General features: G+C 66.2%; 4 protein-coding genes across 7 annotated transcripts in view; 3 read left to right on the plus strand and 1 right to left on the minus strand.

Moving 5' to 3' along the window:
• UBA52 (ubiquitin A-52 residue ribosomal protein fusion product 1) overlaps positions 1-17,230 on the minus strand; it is a 147,582-nt gene that overhangs the window by 118,683 nt on the left and 11,669 nt on the right. The gene's annotated exons all lie outside the window — the stretch shown is intronic.
• LSM4 (LSM4 homolog, U6 small nuclear RNA and mRNA degradation associated) lies at positions 135-6,130 on the plus strand. 2 transcript variants are annotated; one of them, XM_066983653.1, is made up of 5 exons: positions 135-271; positions 467-508; positions 617-715; positions 3,025-3,208; positions 5,730-6,130. In XM_066983653.1, exons 1-5 carry the CDS (start codon positions 269-271, stop codon positions 5,816-5,818), a joined length of 417 nt encoding a protein of 138 aa, XP_066839754.1. In that variant the 5' UTR covers positions 135-268; the 3' UTR covers positions 5,819-6,130. The 2 variants fall into 2 exon arrangements, with proteins under 2 accessions (XP_066839754.1, XP_066839753.1); XM_066983652.1 differs by having other exon boundaries at positions 254-334.
• Positions 10,466-11,879, plus strand: JUND (JunD proto-oncogene, AP-1 transcription factor subunit). The gene has a single exon (XM_048077595.2). The coding sequence runs from the start codon at positions 10,531-10,533 to the stop codon at positions 11,518-11,520; it is 990 nt and encodes a 329-aa protein (XP_047933552.2). The 5' UTR covers positions 10,466-10,530; the 3' UTR covers positions 11,521-11,879.
• CIST1 (colon, intestine and stomach enriched 1) lies at positions 12,396-16,634 on the plus strand. Of its 3 annotated transcripts, none has more exons than XM_066983958.1 (4): positions 12,396-14,261; positions 15,242-15,892; positions 16,327-16,472; positions 16,552-16,634. In XM_066983958.1, exons 1-4 carry the CDS (start codon positions 13,760-13,762, stop codon positions 16,597-16,599), a joined length of 1,347 nt encoding a protein of 448 aa, XP_066840059.1. In that variant the 5' UTR covers positions 12,396-13,759; the 3' UTR covers positions 16,600-16,634. The 3 variants fall into 3 exon arrangements, with proteins under 3 accessions (XP_066840059.1, XP_066840057.1, XP_066840060.1); XM_066983956.1 differs by having other exon boundaries at positions 12,775-14,261; positions 16,327-16,463; XM_066983959.1 differs by having other exon boundaries at positions 12,779-13,406.

A 17,230-nucleotide genomic window follows, 5' to 3' on the forward strand; every position in this document is an offset into this window, starting at 1 on the left:
CCTCCCGGTTCGCCCCCTCCCGCCCCAAACGGAACGGGCCCGGCCCCGCCGCTCGGGGGCGCCGCCGCCGCTTTCGCATTCACGACACCGTCGTGAAAGCGCGGAGGGAGCCGCCGCGCTGCTTTACGGCAGCGCGCGGATTGGTTCCGCGGGGGCCGCGCCGCGCGCTGATTGGTCCCGCCGGGGCCGTGCCGCGCGCTGATTGGCTCCGCGCGGGGCCGGGGGCGGTTTGAGCGGCGGCGGCCGGCGCGGCGGCGGCTCCGGCACGATGGTGAGGGGCGGGGGGGGGGGGGGGAAACCGGGGCCTGGTCGGTGCCCCGGAACCACGGCCCCGGTACCGACATCGCCCTCCCTGTCCCACGGCCCCGGTTCCGGCTGTCCCGGCCCCGGTTCCGGCTGTCCCGGCCCCGGTTCCGGCTGTCCCGGCGGTGCCTGAGGCCTCTCCTCTCGTTTCTCCCCCTCGCAGCTGCCCCTGTCCCTGCTGAAGACGGCTCAGAACCACCCCATGGTGAGTAGCGGCCCGGCCCCGCTCCCGTTACCGCCCTGGGCCCGGTGATGCCCGGCCCGGTTCCCCCCCCCCCCCCCCCCCCCCCCGGTGACCGCCCTGTGATTTCAGCTGGTGGAGCTGAAGAATGGCGAGACGTACAACGGGCACCTGGTGAGCTGCGACAACTGGATGAACATCAACCTGCGCGAGGTCATCTGCACCTCCCGGGTAAGGCCCGGCCCCGGTGTCCACGGGGAGCCCCGGGGGGTGGGGGCAGCACGGGGGGGGGGAGGCCGAGCCCCGGCCCCGTTTCTGGGCTGCCCCGGCTGGGGCTCGGTTGGGTTTTGGCTCCTCTGGGAGCGTGGCTTTGGCCTGAGGCGTGAACTGAATGCAGTTATCGGTAAGTAGGACAAAATAACGAGCGTAAGGTAAGTGAACACATGCCTAAAAACGGGGGGGGGGGGGCCGTCCTGTAACGTGCAGACCCCCCCGGTGAGGAGCACCCAGTGTCCAGGCGGTTCCTCAAAGCGCCGAGGCTCCGTCTGCGCGCTCTGCTCCGAGCGCTGCCTCTTAGTAACCCGCTCGTCTCTCGCCCCGTAGCTCCCCACATCAAAAAAAAACCGGGAGCGGGCAGTTGTTTACCCGCGGTGGGCGCCGTCTGGTACTTTTGCCCGTGGCCAGAGGTGCTCCGGCAGATTGGGATCTCCGCCGGGCTTTGACCTCAGCCAGAAGTGTCTGGTCTTGTCCCTGCCGGCCCGCGCCCGGCTGCGCGCTGTGGGAAGCGGCTGCAGGGTGGATGTCGGCGCTGGCTGCGCTCCCCCTGCCTCTGAGCTGCGGAGGTTTTGGGGGAGGAACAGGCAGGGAAGCCCTGGTTGTGCAGAAAATCTCTCTGCAAACCTTCGGTGCCCGCTGTGTCCACAGCAGGAAGCTGTTGACCGGTCCTGCTGGGGCTTGGAGATGCGTTCGTAAGTAAATACAGCCGAGGAAAGGTTTGAGGGGGGACCTTCCGTGTAAGGTAGGAACTTTTAGGAATCTGTGGGTTCCCCTGGACTTATGGCAGGGTAAATAGGAAGGCGTTTCTCTCGGGGTTTTGCAGGAGGGGGTGACAGAGCCTTATCGGTGCTTAAAGACCACGCAATTTTGTCCTCTTCTGCTGCCTCCTGGAAGAGCAGCTTTGTGTGGCTTTGTGCTCTCCTGCGGAAGAGCAATTCCTCATCCTTTAACCCTCCTGAGGGCCCTTGCGGCTCTCCCCCACCCCCAAAACTCCTCCGAACCCCTGCTCGAAGCCCCGTGGGAGGCACTTCCAGGGCAGTGCCGGTGGCAGCGGTGGGGACCGGCCGCTAGATGGCACGGAGCGGTGCCTGGGAGCGGTGCCTGGCGGCCGCCCCAGCCCGCCAGGCGGTTGTTTACCCGCGGAGGCCGGAACGAGGAAGCCGGGACCTGGCTCGATCCCTTCCCGCGTCGGGAGCCAAGGCGCAGCCCGGCGGATCCGAGGCAGGGTGGGGTTCGCCGGGTGCCTGGCTGGAGGAGGCCGTTTGTTCCTCTCCGCCTCGTTCCTCTCCACCTTGCCTTGCGCGCCGAGGGCTTGCCCGCACACGCGGGGGTTGCCCCAAATAACTCTGGAGCCGTGGGGGACGGTTTGATCCCGAGGGAGGTGAAACGAGGCGTTCCTGGGGCGGCGCACTCCTCCGGGACGTGTTGTCCGTGTGAGCCGCTCGAGGAGAGCCAGGTTTGAGCTCTCCTGTGTGCAGCCGGGCCCCGTGGCCGGGCAGAGCTGGCCTCACGAGGCCCCGTCCCTCCTCCCGGTTACATCACGGGCAGCCCCGGCGCTCGCTCCCCGTCCCCGCAGCTGCGCCTGACACGCGGGCGGGGAGCTCCTGGTGGGCTGCGTCCTAGGAAAGTCCTGAAACCGCCCGGAGCAAAACACGGCTGCTCAGTGACTTGGCTCCCGGGGCCTTTTTTTTTTTTTTTTCAACTTTTTTTTTTTATTTTATTTTTAATGTCATCCGTAAGCTCCTTATTTTCCACAGCCACGGTTCCTGTGCATCTGGTGGGCACCCGCCCCACGCCCAGCTGGCTCTGGCTGCTGCCTGGCTGCTCGCTCCCCGCCCCAGAGAAGCGAAATAGCGAGGTGACTCCCAGCTGGGGCTTCTGCAGAAGAAATCTTCCTCTGCTGGACCTGCCCCGCGCCGCCCGAGTTGGTTGCTTGCAGCAGTTGTGTGTGACTTAGCACGTTCCCCTCCCCGGGCCCGCTTTCAATTCCCTTCCCTCTTCTCCTTTCGTTTTCTGTGGGTGTTACGGGCAGGGCTGGAATCGAAACGCCTTTGGTTCATGGCTGAACGCCCTCTGTGCCCCGCCACCTCCTTAGGGCCGCGTGTTATGGAGAGGGGAACCCAATTCTGTGGCTGATCACGGCTCAGAAAAGATTGGCGGAGCCGTCACGCTCCTCGGAAGCGATACGGAAATATTCAAATGCCAAAATGTAACGCAAAAAGCACCCGGCCTCCTTCTCGGCCTAACGCCTCGCTCCCTGACAGGACGGCGACAAGTTCTGGAGGATGCCGGAGTGCTACATCCGGGGCAGCACGATCAAATACCTCCGCATCCCCGACGAAATAATCGACATGGTGAAGGAAGAGGTGGTGTCCAAGGGCAGAGGCCGCGGCGGGATGCAGCAGCAGAAGCAGCAGAAGGGCCGTGGGGTTGGCGGCGCCGGACGAGGTAACGATCCCGTTCCCTTTTCGGCTCGCGGAGGGGCGATCGGGATCCCTGCCTCTCCCGTTTCGCCTCCCGGGCACGGGAGGGCTGCGGCTTCTCGGCTCTCGACCCGGAGCTGTTTGTCTGTGGGAAGCCGGAGCCGCTCCCCTGCGAGGTCTCGTCGAGCGAGCGCCTCGCCTCTGCCAGTGAGCAGAGAGGAGACGTGCCAGGGCTGTGCCTTCCTCGTTACTGGGTTGGGCAGGAGCTTAATTAAGAGAGTCTCCGAATTTGACTGTCTGTGCCCCTCCTGGCTAGCTGCAGGACGCGGCAGACACCAGAAGTTTGGTGGGGCCAGCTTAGCGAAGCTGGGAGGGGAAACGAAGCCGGTCCATTGGGAAACGGACACGGCTCTGACCATCGCTGCTAAAAAACGTCTCTTCTCCCGGTATAATGGGACTTTGGTTCTTCTAACCTGTTGATTTGTGGGTTTTTTGGTTGTTATTGTGTTTTTTTTATGTATAGAGCTGCGGGTTTGTGTTCCTCCTGCTCCACGTGAACAATTCATGTCTCTGATAACAGGGGAGGTTGCCGCTTAGGCAGAAATAGGTCACGCCAACAGCTCCTCCTTCCCTGCCCCGCTTCACACGGCTGGGTTATCTCCCAGCGCCCCAGCTCGGGGATCTGTCACCCCGTCCTCCCAGCACCATCCTGCTCACGCCTCCTGCCACGTCTCTGCCACTTGCCCTGCGGTCGCCTCGCTCAGCCCCGGGGTTCCTTGCTGCGGGATCAGCCCGCGGTAGGAGCCTAAACCCCGCGTGGGCTGACTTGCCGGAACAAAACAGGGAACCTGGGTTGTAAAAGGAGCCCTGGGGACCGAGACGCCGAAGGGCCAGGTCTCGGCGGAGCGCCCTTAACGAGCTGTCTGCGTTTGGGCTATGCGAGGAATCCCGGCAGGACGGCTGGGAGGTACCTGGGGCCATCACGCCACGCCGGGACGCGCCAAGCGCTCGCGTCTCCGGCTCGCAGGGACTTCTGGAGGAAAAACCCTGCGATCTCTGCCGCCTCCCAAAAGCTCCGAGCACGCAGAAGTGACCTTTACAAATCTGAAGGGGCCTTTTTATTTTTCCTCCTTCCCTTTTCGGTGTCCAAAGCGCTTGGCACAACAGCTTTTTTGGATGGGGTTAGTTTGGATAAACATTTTAGCTGAAGTATTTTCTCTGCTGCCCGTGCTGTGGAAATATCCACCTTGTGGAGAGCAGAGCCCAGCCGTGTTTGAGGTGGAGTTCCCCACTGTTTTGATGTGCAGCTTAAATTCGCTGATGGAATATTTTAAAGGGAAGCTTCGGCATTTGCTAATTAGCTAAAAGGTTTGGCTCTCATTACCGAGACATGAAGGAAAGAAAAAAAAAAAAAAGGCAGGACAATTTTGCTGGGAGGCCAGCAGGCAGAAGTAAAGCTATAATTGTGCGCGCAGTTGAAAGGATTATTGTTTCTGACACTGGTAATCCTGCGTCTCTCGCTCCTCGCCTTGCCAAGTTCAGGAGCGCTGCGCTCTTTGCTCAGCTTTTCGGGATGCTCGCAGGCCTCCAGCCGCTTCCAAAGGACTGCGGGGTTAGAAGCGATTTTCCCCCTCTGGTTCAGACATGTCTCGGCTGAGCAAGCAGAGCGGAGGGCTCTGGAGCAAGTCCTGCCTGCTGCCTGCACCGAGCCTCCTTCGGGCTCCAGCTCTTGCGCAGAGGTCGCTGGCGGGGCAGCTCCACAGCCCCTTCGTCGCTCGCGGGCCGAAATAAACCTGATGATCGCCGCGTGGAGCCGCAGTCGGATCGCTCGGAGCCGATTTGAGCTGGGAAGGAGGGGCTGGGGGGGGGTGTTCGCAGCTCCCCGGACAAAGCTGGGCAGAGCCGTCGGATCCCAGGGCGCTTGGCGCGGGTCTCGGCGCAGCCTCCTGGGCACTGCTGTGCCTGTGGCACTGCCGCGCGTCCGGTTCCCTCTGCGGACCGGTGGATGGCCTCCCCCAGAGCAAGGAGGTGACGGAGCGGGATGAATCCTTTCTGTTCTGTACCCGAGCAGCCTTCAAGCCGAGACTCCCTCTTCGTTGCTCTGGGTTTGGATTTGCAGCTCTCGGGGGGCCGCGGTATGATCTGCCGATCCCCTGCTGATGGGTGGCTTGATTTAAAACCTCGTCTCTCTTCCTTGGTTGGGTTTTTCAAAAAGAGGTGAACTTCGTGATGGTAAAAAGATTATTTAAAAAGTAAAAAAGTTGATAAAAGAGGTAAATTTACGATGCTAGCGCAGCTAGCCGGAGGGCGTGGTAAAGAAGAGAAGTATCGCTGAGCTGGCTGGCGAGGGGGGGTGAGTTTGTGCTCCTGATGAGTACAGGGTCCGGGACTGGCAAGGGAGGAGTCCACAGATCCCATCTCTGCTGCTGCAAAGACAAGAAAATACGCATGTATCTGGGAGAACAGAAAGAGTTTTAAAGCTGTGGGAGTCGTTACTGGCTTACGATGAAGCTGTTGTCTCTCTGCTCTTCCTTTTTGTCCCGCAGGTGTGTTTGGTGGCCGTGGCCGAGGAATACCAGGCAGCGGAAGAGGCCAGCAGGAAAAAAAGCCGGGCAGGCAGTCAGCAAAGCAGTGAGAGGCTGGCTGCGCCCCGGCCAGGGACGGTGCCGCGACGCTCTTTGGTTTGGTCACACCTCAGGATTGCCGTGCGTTCAAAAGTGTTCTGTCTCTGCTCCTCCGTCAGTCGATCCGTGCCCCGATCACGTAGTTTGGAAGCCCCTCGCGATTTAACCTGGTCAAGTGGGGTTATTCCCTTTCTAGTCAGCAAGTCTGTAATTGGAAACGTCCAAAAAAAATAATAATAATTCACGGTTAGGGACCTAACTTCAGCCCTCTCCTGGGAGTGGAAGCACTATTGAATTTTTCAGGGTCACCAGGTTTAATTTAACAGAATATCGCGTGTAGTGGTGTAAGAACTAAGGCAAACGCTTTCCGGATTGTTTGTTACGTTGTTTTTTTTTTTTATACTTGAAGCTTTGGAAACTTGCTGCATTTGTAACAGCTGCAGGCCTTTTGGTTTGAAAACACTGAACTTGAGGATATTGTGTCTTTACGTGAGCAGTCTTAAAGGTTGTTTGTTGTTACTTGTAACAAAACAGACTTTTAAGCCATCTCCTTGTCCTCTGTTTGTGGCTGGTCACTTCTGGCTCTCTCCAAAAGGAGAACCCGGGGTGAACGTTGCGTTGCCCTTTAAGGGTTGTTTCCCCGAGAGCTCTGTGATGAGTGAGGGTTTCCCAATTAGCGTCTTTCTAATTTGACTCCAGATTAGAGATTTCCTTTAAAGGAAAGGCTTTTCTGTGTTTTCTCGTGGAAGGCTGGTGTGCCCCTTCCTCCTCGCTTGGTTTGTTTTCTTGAAAAGCAGTCGAGCTGGTGATTTCTTTCCCCCCCCCACACTTCTCTCCCTTGCGCCTGTGACACGAAATCCTGAAGTCTGATTTTTGAGTTCCAGCAGCGTTTCTCGAGCTGATTCCTCGTGCTGCGTGGGGACTGACTTTGCCCCGATGTTGTCACTTCATTTTCCAGTAACTGGCCAGACCTCTCTCCTCGGGGACGCGGAGCGGAGCGCGCAGTGCCCCTCCTGTAGGTTAAGAGGTTCCCGCGTCTCCCTCGGTCAGGTTGCTCCGAGTCTTCCAACCCACACGGTGCAGGGTCCCACGAGCAAAATGCGCCCCAAAATATTCTGCCTGATCTGAACTGAAAGCCTGTGGGGGGGCACGGGGGGGAGAAGAGAGGCTTTAGGCCTTGCCTGAACTCCCTGGTGAATGAAATTTGTTTAATTTTAGGGTAAAAGCAGAAGATATTGTAACTCACTCTGAACATTTTCTTGGTTTTGTGATTTTCCTTTTTTGTTTTCTACAACCGCTTTCCCCGTTGAAGCCTACTCTCTGCCATCACCACTGCCGGGAAGAGAAAACGAGTAAAGAACCTGCTTTTATATATACTTATTTTTTTAAAACGTTTATAAAACCTGTGCGAAGTGGTGAGTAGGAATAAATCGCCGACCTGTAGAAAACGCCTCCCTCCGTGTCTGCGACAGCGCTCGGCCCCGCGGGCGATTCCCCCAGCTCCTTGCTAACCCTCGCTCCGGCCCTCGTGTAAATAAGTACCCGAGGAATTGGGCTAAAACGTTGCTTTTTACCAGCCGCATGCTCCCTGGCTGCCTCTCCCCGGCGAGGCGTGTGCGTCAGCGCTGGATCCGCGTCCCGGGCTCCTGCCAAGCGGCGAACCCCGGGCGGTGGGAGCAGGGCACGCGTGTCCTCCCTCCTGGAAACTCGCTCTCGGAGCAAACCCCCGTGTGGCATTTGAGCGGAGGCCGGGCCCTGCGTCAGACTTTCCCTTCCCAACCCGCTCCCTCCCTTTCTAGCCTCTGCCTCCAGCCACAGCAAGCCCGCAGCGTTGCGGCTGCCCCGGTGAAAAAGGAAACGAGCGCGGGGCCGTCTGGATTTGAGGTCTGGTGGGGCCAGATAAAGCCCGCCAGAACAATGGGACCCTTGGCTCGGGCTCAGGGTAGAGCCCTCCGAGTACTCCTTATCTCCTGCCGAAGCCCTGGCCCTGGAGCTCGTGAAGTTGTGCTCGCCTTTAATCGCCCCCGTAGGCCTCGGCCGCCTTCCCTCCTTGCTCCCCGCTGCCTTTTCCCACCTCCGTGGGGATATTTTGGGCTGGGTCAGAGAGGGAGCCCTTTGGAGAGCAGCATCCCGCCCTTCCGTCAGCACAGAGCTCCCCTGCGGCTTCAGGCAAACCCCTCGAAACCCCTTTCCTGCCCCAAAAAAAAGCCCCATTTGAGGCTGCCCCACGGCGAACAAACCCCGGAGCTCCGATCCTGCCCCGCAGCGGAGGGGGGGCGAAAAATAAACCGGGGACGAGATAAAAGCAACGGCAGGGGAAGGGAAAAAGGTCTGGGGCTCCTGCTGGGCCGGCGGCCACCCCGCAGCCCTCCTGCAGCCCCATCCCGCTCCCCGAATTTCCCCTTCCCCGTTTTCGGCGGGGCGCAGGCGTGCGGGGCCGTGACTCAGCCCCGGTGCGCGGGGCCGGGGAGGCAGCGCAGGAATAGTCACAGAGCAGCCGGAGGGAGTGGCTGCCGAAATACTTCAGGGCTGCGCTAAGCGACTAAAAATACACGTCAAGCCCTCCTCCTCCTCCTCGCTTTTTCCTTTTTAAACGCGCTTCTTTTTTTTTTTTTTTTTTAATATTTTTTTTTTCTCTTGTTTTCGATTGTTCCGAGCCCCCGGGGGCGGCGCGGTCCCAACGGGGACCCAGTTTTGTGTATTTTTTTTTTTAGGGCCGGCGGGTTCTCGGTGTCCCGGCTCGGTTCCTCGCGCCGTCCCCGCGGGGGTGACTCAGGGGTGGCTTCCCCGGGGCAGATCCCGGCACCCCGAGCCCCCGGTGCCCCCGTTTTGGGGCTCAGCCCCATGGGGCGAGAGGGGCAGGGGCACCCCCCGTGGGTGGCCGTCCCCGATGCGTTGTCACCGGGCCGGTGACGAGGTGGCACCGTGCTTGGCAGCCCTCCGGTGCTGGCGTAGAAACCATAACGGATTTGGGGAAGATCGTAGGGAAAATGGGGTCGGGGTGAGGGGAGGCGTGAGGACACGGTGGTGGCGTGTGGGGACGGCAGCGCTTGGGGCCTGCTTTGGGGACGGCGGCGTGTGGGGCCTGCTCTGGGGACGGGGACGGCACCGGTGGCACTGCCACCAAAGCTCGGTGGCCGGGGGACCCCCGTTAAAGACCCGTGAGGAGAATTTAGGGCTTGGCACCGGGACAAGGCCGGGGCCCGGTGGGTTTGGGGGCCCGGTGCGTGTCAGGGCCCCGTGGGTGACGGGACCCGGTGGGTTTGGGGTCGGTGTGGGGGCCCGGTGTGTGTCAGGTGCCCCGTGGGTGACGGGACCCGGTGGGTTTGGGGTCGGTGTGGGGGCCCGGTGCGTGTCAGGGCCCCGTGGGTGCGGGGCGGCCGTGGCGGCCCCGTGCCCGGTTCGGCAGGGCCGGTCCCGGTAAGGCCGAACCTGCCGGGCCGGGCCGGCCGCGCCCCGGTAATGACGGGGTTGGCGGCGGAAACGCGGCCGGGGCCCGGCCTGGCCCCGAGGCCTCGGGCACCACCGGGGCGGCCTCGTCCCGGTTGGGGCAGGGGGTGGTTGGGGGTTAATAACCGGGGGGGATGTGTTAATTACCGGAGGGGGGGTTAATTACCGGGGGGGGCTAATTGGGGGGGGAGGCACATAAAGAACGGGGGGACCACACGAGGCGGGGGGCACCGGGGCTTGGTGGTGGCCCCGCCGCCACCAGCGGGGGGGTCCCCGCCGCCTCCCCGCCCTCCCCCCCGTTAATTCCCCCCCCCTCCCCGTTCCTCCCCCCCCCCGCGGCTCGGTGACGTCACTGCTGACGCCGATCCGCCCCCTCAGCCGCCCGCGGGCCCGGCCGGGCCGTGACGCGCGGGGCCGCCGCCGCTTAACCCCTTCCCCGCCGCCTCAGTGCGGAACCGGGGAAGGTGGGGGGGGGGTTACCGGACACCGGGGCCGGTGTGTGTGTGTGTGCGTGCTTTGGGCGCGGGGCCTTTCCGCCGCCCGGTACCACCGGGACGCCCACGGTGTATGGGGGGGGGTACGGAGGGTGCTGGAGGGGGCGGAACGGGGGGGCACCGGGCCGGGCTCGGTGCCCGGTGGAGGGGGGGCGGGGGGCGGGGCGAGCACCGGGCACCGGCCCCGCCCCCTCCCTTTGTGCCCGGGAATCCCGGCGGGGCGCGCGCGCGGCCCACGTGACCCGCCCCGCTCTTCCCCCCCCACCCCCCCCACCCCCGCCGCCGCCGCCGCGCGCCCCGCCATGACGTCATCCCAGGGGCCCTCGCGCTGTTGTGCCGTGTTCCCGCCGGTCGCCGCGGCAACGGCGGGGGCCAGGAGTGGGCGTGGCTCCGCCTCCCCGGGGCGGGAAAGGAAGGGGGAAGGAATGGGGGGGGGGGGGGGGGGGAAGGCAGCCCCGCCTCCCGCATGCAAATGTCGGCGGGCGAGGACGTCATCTGCAGCCAATGAGGGCGCGGCGCGGTGAGGTCACCGCGGCGGCGCCGCGTATATAAAGCGGCGCGGGGGCCGCGGCGGCGGCAGACGCGTGTGTGCGCGCGCGGAGGAGCGGGGCCGCGGCCGGTGCCACCGGCGCCTCCCCCGCCCTCCCTTCCCCCTCCCTCACCCCGAGCATCGATCCGCGACCCCCCCGCCACCCCCCCACCCCCCCCCACTTTTTTTTTTTCCCCCCCCTTCCCCACCCCCCCCGCCCCGTTCCCCCGCAGCCGGGCGGGGGAGGAGGATGGAAACACCCTTCTACCATGATGATGTGTTGAGCGGCCTCGGCAGCGGCTTCGCCCCGTCCTCCGGCAGCAGCGGGCTCCTCCTGCCCTTCCCCGGCGGCAGCATGATGAAGAAGGACGCGCTCGGCCTGGCGCTGCCCGAGCAGGTGGCGGCGGCGCTGAAAGCACCGGGAGCAACGGCGGCGGCGGCGAGCACGGCGGGAGGCGAAGCGGCGGCCGCCGCCGGGCTGCTGGGCTCGGCCGAGCTGGGGCTGCTGAAGCTGGCGTCTCCCGAGCTGGAGCGGCTCATCATCCAGTCCAACGGGCTGGTGACCACCACGCCGACCAGCGGGCAGTTCCTCTACCCCAAGGCGGCCGCCTCCGAGGAGCAGGAGTTCGCCGAGGGCTTCGTCAAGGCGCTGGAGGACTTGCACAAGCAGAACCAGCTGGGCGGCGGCGGCGGCACCGGATCCGCCGGGGGAGCGGCGGCGGTGGCGGCGGGCGGCGGCGGGAGCGGCGGCGGTGGCGGCGGAGGAGCCGGCGAGCTGCCCGCCGCCGGCCTGGCCCCGGAGCCCCCGGTGTACGCCAACCTCAGCAGCTACCCGGCCGTCAGCTACGCCGCCGAGCCCGGCCCGTTCGCCGCCCCGCCGCCCCGGCTGCCGCCTCCGCCGCCGCTGAAGGACGAGCCGCAGATCGTGCCCGAGGTGCCGAGCTTCGGCGAGAGCCCGCCGCTGTCGCCCATCGACATGGACACGCAGGAGCGCATCAAGGCGGAGCGGAAGCGGCTGCGGAACCGCATCGCCGCCTCCAAGTGCCGCAAGAGGAAGCTGGAGCGCATCTCGCGCCTGGAGGAGAAGGTGAAGAGCCTCAAGAGCCAGAACACGGAGCTGGCCTCGACCGCCAGCCTGCTCCGCGAGCAGGTGGCACAGCTCAAGCAGAAGGTGCTCAGCCACGTCAACAGCGGCTGCCAGCTCCTGCCGCAGCACCAGCACCAGGTGCCGGCCTACTGAGCCCGGCGCGGCACGGGCACGGACACCGGGGACACCCCAAGGACCCCACCGGGACCCCCGCGGACTGAGGGGAGAAGCCGGGGAGAACCTGGGGGGGGGGCCGCCCCGCCATGGACTGAGGGGACCGATGGACTGAGGAGTCCCCGCACGGACTGAGGGGCTCCGGGGGGGTGCCCCGTTTTCTTTTAAAAAAAAAAAAAAAGAAAAACAAAACCCGAGAGAACTGAGGGGGGGCCTTGGATCGGTACCGGGGCGAGGACTGAGAGCGGGGCCCCCGGTTGCCCCGTGAGGCCTCGGCCCCGCCGCAGGCCCCGCGTCCGCCACATTCCAGTGAGGCCCCAGTAAAGCTCGGCGCCGGAGCTGCTTCTCGCTGTCTGCTTCGCCTCGGGGGACCGGGGAAGGGTTATTGGGGGGGGGAAAAATGGGGATTTTGGGGGTTCTGGGGGTGGTGGTGGAGAGGGGGCACCGGGAGGGAGGCGGGGGCGGAACGGCGGGGCCTGCGGCGCGGGCAGGAAGCGGCGCGGCCGGCTGCCATCTTGGGGCGGGGGGAAGATGTGGGGCTGTGCTGGGGGAAAAAGGGGGGAAAAACGGGGGAAATGGGGCTGGGGAGGGGGTGGGGGGGCGCTGGGGTCCTGGGGTGGGGGAAGATTGGGAGGGGGGATTGGGGCTTGGAGGGGGGAGAAGGGGGGCCTTGGGGGTCCCCTTGGGGGGGTTTTGAAGGCCTTGGGGGGGGGGGTTGAGGGCTTTGGGGGCCCTCCGGGGCAGGCAGGGGGGTCCTGGAGGTTGGGGGGGGGGGGGCTGGGTTTGTTGTGGGTTTGGCAGGGGGGTCTTGGGTGTTGGAGGGGGCTTCTGGGGGTGCCGGTGGATGTTGGGGGGGGGTTCATGAGGTGTGGGGGGGGACACAGCTACTTGTGGCTCTGTCCTGCAGACCCCTGGGGGGTCGCTAACCCCCCCACGCTGTTCTGCTGGGGTTGTCCTCTTGGTTCCCCCCCACAGCCTGGGGTGGGTGACGAGCTGGCCCCAGCGGGTAGGGGAGGTTTTGGGGGGGCTCTGTGCTGGGATCACCCCATTCCCCCCCCCCCGAACCCCCCATCGGGACGGAGCAGGGGCTGAGCCGCGGCTCCTACCCCCGCAGCTCTCCGTGCCCACACCTGGCTGAGGCCGTGCCAGCTCTCGGCCCTCTGCCACTCGTCCCAGCACCAGGATCCTTTTTGGCAGCGTCCTGGGGCCCCGATTCCCCCCCTCCCAAATCCCCCCCCCCCGCCCCGTTCCTCTCCTGGGGCGAGCCACCTCCCCGCCGCCGCCAGCCTTCGCTTCCTGCTCCTCCTCCTCCTCCTCCGCCCCGTCCCCAACCTGCGAGCCCTGGCCTGGCCCCAGCACCCGTCCCACAGCAATATGTCCCCAGCCCCGCTTGTCCCGGTGTAATTTTCCCCCTTCCCAGGGCAGGATCCGGCCCCTGACCCCCCTGTGCAGGGCTGGGAGCAACCCCAGGGGCCGTGACCGTGCCTCAGTTTCCCCAGCTGGCTTTTTGGGGCGCAGCCCTTCACCGGGAGGTGACGGCAGCTCTCCCGGGACCATTTGGGGACAAGTGCCAAGCTGCTGGAGCCCCGGCAGGAGGTGGGGACCTGTTCCGAGCCGTGCCGTGCCAATACGGGAACATCCCAGTCCCCAGGGGGTCGGGGCAGGGCCCGGCACGCTGTGGCTGTGCCGTGGGGAGCGCGGCCTCCCCGGGGGACCCGCGGTGCCGAGGCTGCTGGCTGCAGTTTGCCGGGAGGAAGCGGCCCCGTCCCGGCCGTGCCGTGCCCCAGACGTGCTGCTCCGGCACGGGGCGTCCGCCTGGCACCACGGCAGAGCCTGCGCGGCGCCACGGCCGCCTCCTGCAGCAGGTACGGGGTCTCCCACGTCCATACATACCCCCGTCCCTGTGCTTCATGTCCCCGTGTTCCCACGTCCTCATGTCCACGAGTCCCTGTGTCCCCAGATCTCTCTGTCTGCATGTCCCCACATTGCTGGTCCCCATATCCCCACAGCCCCATGCCCCTGTGTCCTCATACCCCCATGCTCCCGTGTCCCCAGGTCCCATATCCTCGTGTCCCCGTGTCCCCACATCCCCATCCTCCTGTGTCCCCAGGTCCCACATCCTCGTGTCGCTGTGTCCCCACGTCCCCACACTGCTGGTCCCCAAGTCCCCGCAACCCCATGCCCCTGTGTCCCCAGGTCCCCATGCTCCCCTGTCCCCATGTCCCACATCCTCGTGTCCCCAAGTCCCCATGCTCCTGTGTCCCCACGCCCTGCATCCCCATGTCCCCATGTCCCCCCATCCCCATGTCCCCCAGTCCTGTCCCCAAGCCCCCATTCTCCCCTGTCCCCATGTCCCCCCATCCCCCTGCCCGTGTCCCCCTGCCCCGTGTCCCCTCCCCGTGTCCCGCCGCTCCGTGTCCGCCCAAGGCTGCGGGACCCCGAGTTGGGGAAACTGAGGCACGGGGAGGCGGCGGGGGTGGGGGGGGGACGGACCCGGTGCTGCGGGGCGGCCCGGGACCGGCAGGGGGCGCCGCCGTCCCCCCACCCCGGGGCGGATAAAGGCGGCGGCGGGAGGCGGCGGAGGGGGAACCGGGAACCGGGAACCGGGAACCGGGAACCGGGAACCGGCGGCGGGGCCCGGGGCGGCGGCAGCAGCGGCGGCATGGCCCGGGGCGAGCTCCGCCTGCTGCTCTGCTGCGCCGCTGCCCTGCTGGCTGCAGGTACCGGGGCACCGGGCACCGGCACCGGGTGGGATTGGGCATCCCGGGGGCACCGGGTGATGGGGAACCCCCGGGACACCGGGACGGGGGGGGCTGGGGGGCGCGGGGGGGGGCGCGGTGCAGCGGGTGGGCTGCGTGCGGCGGGGGCACCGTGCGGGGTTCGTGGGCAGGGGGTGTGGGGAGGGTGCGGGTGGGCTGCGGGTGTCCCCCCGATTTGAAGGGTACCGGGGGGGGCTCTGCCCCGCTCAGCCCGGCCCCGGGGCTCGCAGCGGGGCAAGGTCCAACCCTACCGGGGGCAGGATGCGGCCCCAGTGCTGCCAAACCCGCTGGGCTGGCCGGTGTGTGCGGGGACACGGGTGCCTCGGCACGGCTGGTGGGGGGCTTCGGGGGCCGAGCCCCCACCCAGGACGCGTGGCCGGCACCCACGTCCACGCTGCGTGACATCCCCGTGTCCTCGTGTGTGTCCCTTCTCCAGGGGACAGCAAAACCCCCGCTGCGTGGCCTGGGAACGGCCCGTCCCGGGGGGCTTTGGGGACCCCTTGGTGGGGGTCACACCTGGGGGCCAGCTCTGTCCGCTGGGGCTGGGCTGCGCTGGCCCCACTCCTCCCCTTGTGCAAACAGCAGTGGGGTGGACAAGGGTGCTGCTGGCACTGCCCTGCCCTGAAAATGTGGCACAAGGGCTGGGCTGGCACGTCCCGTCCCGTGCTGCCGTGTCCCTGCCGCGGCCACCACGGCACTGCTCTGCTCGTCCCCAACGCCACCAAGCCCGTGATGCGATGCCTTCAGAGGCTCCAGCCCTACCCAGGCCTGGATTTTGGGGATCAGATATTAATTAAACCCTCGTTTTGTGCTCCTCTGTGCCTGATAAACCCACCTGGAGAATGAGCTGGGGCGAGCGCCGCTATCCCCCCCAAGCCCTGCCTGCTCCCCCCCGAGCCCTGCGGCGTCCCTGCTGCCCAGCTCTCTCCTCCACGCCGTAGGGATTGAGCCTGCCACAATTAGCACCAGCCCAGCACCGCACACCTCGGGAATGACAGCGTCACGGTCCGGGGCCAGCTCACTCACGGCTGTCACCGCGGGGGGACACAACGCATCCTCAGCCGGCTCCTCTGCGTCGACCATCGTGGGGACAACCTGGCTGGGGACGTTGCACCCGGACACGTCCGCTCCGCTCAGCAAAGGGAACACGACAGCACACACGTCGCCACCCAGCCCGGCCCCGGCTTCCTCCCTACCCAGGAGCCCAAAAGCAGCAGCAGCATCCACTCCTCCGACCGTGACACCGGGCTCGCCGACAACGACCCCAGCTCCAGCCACGTCGGTGCCACCCACCACGACCGCGGGGGCCGACACGAACACGTCCCTGCCCAGCTCGACCCCAGCACCAAGCCCGTCCTCGTTGGGGCCCTCCGAGCCCGTTCCTGCTCCCAGCTCTCCTGCTGCGCCCACCGTGAGCCCTGCTCCCAGCACAGCGCCAGCCCCCGGCCCCAGCAACGCCTCGGCCCCCAGCCCCAGCACAGCGCCAGCCCCCGGCCCCAGCAACGCCTCGGCCCCCGGCCCCAGCACAGCACCAGCCACCAGCCCCAGCACAGCACCCGTCATCGGCACCAGCCTTGGGGCTGGCCCCTCAGGTGAGGGGGAAGCCCCCCGGTGCAGGCAGGGTGGGGTGGGGGGGGGGTCTGCACCATGCGCTGGGTGTTGTGCCCTCCCACGCCGTGCACCACGGGGACTGGATGCGCTCCGGTGCACCAAGGGAGCCCTGAGCCACTGGGTGCCACCAGGTGTCCCTGTCCCCGCCCCGGAGCTCCCATGGCTTGGGGGCTGCGCTTGCAGGGGGGCTGTGAGGTGCAGGTCCCTGGAGGGGTGCCCAGAGCCCTCTGACCCCTTAGGGCTGCCCCAAATCTCTCCACATTCCCCTTTCTCCATGGTGTTTTTGGGCCACGGTGGGTGAGAAGGTCCCGCGCTGGTCCCCACTGGGGGGAGGTGACAGGGGGGAGCTGGGTGCAGGGTGACCCATCAGGGCTGCGTGCCAGGGGGTAACGGGGTGCCCGTTTCGCCCCCACAGCGCAGCCCCCCACCAAACCCAACCCCGGCCTGGTCGTCATCATCTGCCTCTTCGTCGCGGTGCTGGTGGGGGCCACGGCGCTGCTGCTGGTGCGGCTGTGCCGCTGCGGGACCCCCGGCTTCCAGCGGCTGGACGAGGTGCCCATGGTGTGTGGGGGGCTTGCGGGGGGGGGGGGGGGGGGCACGGGGGGCTGCGGGCGCTCACCCCACTCTTTCTCCTCCCCAGAGCAAGGTGTCGGAGGGCTTCCCCTTCGCCCAGCACCCCCCCAGATGACCCCACGCTGACGAATAAAGAAGCTGCTGCCTTGACTCTGCTTTCCCGTCTGCGCTGCGCTCTGCACCCCACGGGTGCCAAATCCCAAGGGGCGGGGGGGGGGGGGGGAAGCCCCGAGAGTTTCAGGGGTCCCTTGTGCCAGGCTGGGCTGGAGGTCCCGGGCCAGGGGGGCATGGGGTGGGGGAGCTCAGGGTGCTGGGGGCCGCGCAGCCCCCCCCGGAGGGGGTGGGATGGGAGGGAGGGAGCGAGCGGCCAGGCACGCACGCCGCCTTCCTTCTGCTCCGCTGCACTCGGCGGGGGCCGCGGCACGCTCCGGTAAGGGGCTGCGGGGGTGGGGGGGGGGGCACGGGGTTTGGGGAGGGGGGGGACACACGGACCCTGCAATAGGGGAGGGGGCAGCACCCCCAAAATGGGGCTGGGCAGGGTGGGGGCACAGCCCTGGGAAAGGGATAAGGGGGGGGGGTGCAGGTGGCACCCATGGAGGAGCTTCTGGGGGCGGTGGGTGCCGTGGGGGGGGGGGGACGCTGATCATTAACGCGGTGCCGGGGGGGGGGGGGGTCGCGGCCCAGCGGATGCTCCAAGCTGGGGGGGCTGCGGCCACCCCCGTAGCCTCAGGCCTTTGTCCCCGCGG

Source organism: Anser cygnoides, chromosome 27 (genome assembly GCF_040182565.1).
Source record: "Anser cygnoides isolate HZ-2024a breed goose chromosome 27, Taihu_goose_T2T_genome, whole genome shotgun sequence".
NCBI lineage: Eukaryota > Metazoa > Chordata > Aves > Anseriformes > Anatidae > Anser > Anser cygnoides.

Coding starts and splice junctions, on each gene's coding strand:
- JUND (XM_048077595.2), top strand. CDS start 10,531: ATGGAAACACCCTTCTACCATGATGATGTGTTGAGCGGCCTCGGCAGC.
- LSM4 (XM_066983652.1), top strand. CDS start 269: ATGGTGAGGGGCGGGGGGGGGGGGGGGAAACCGGGGCCTGGTCGGTGC. Junction 716..3,024: donor AGGTCATCTGCACCTCCCGG/GTAAGGCCCGGC, acceptor GCTCCCTGACAG/GACGGCGACAAGTTCTGGAG. Junction 3,209..5,729: donor GGTTGGCGGCGCCGGACGAG/GTAACGATCCCG, acceptor TTTGTCCCGCAG/GTGTGTTTGGTGGCCGTGGC.
- CIST1 (XM_066983958.1), top strand. CDS start 13,760: ATGTCCCACATCCTCGTGTCCCCAAGTCCCCATGCTCCTGTGTCCCCA. Junction 14,262..15,241: donor CGCTGCCCTGCTGGCTGCAG/GTACCGGGGCAC, acceptor TCCACGCCGTAG/GGATTGAGCCTGCCACAATT. Junction 15,893..16,326: donor CCTTGGGGCTGGCCCCTCAG/GTGAGGGGGAAG, acceptor TCGCCCCCACAG/CGCAGCCCCCCACCAAACCC.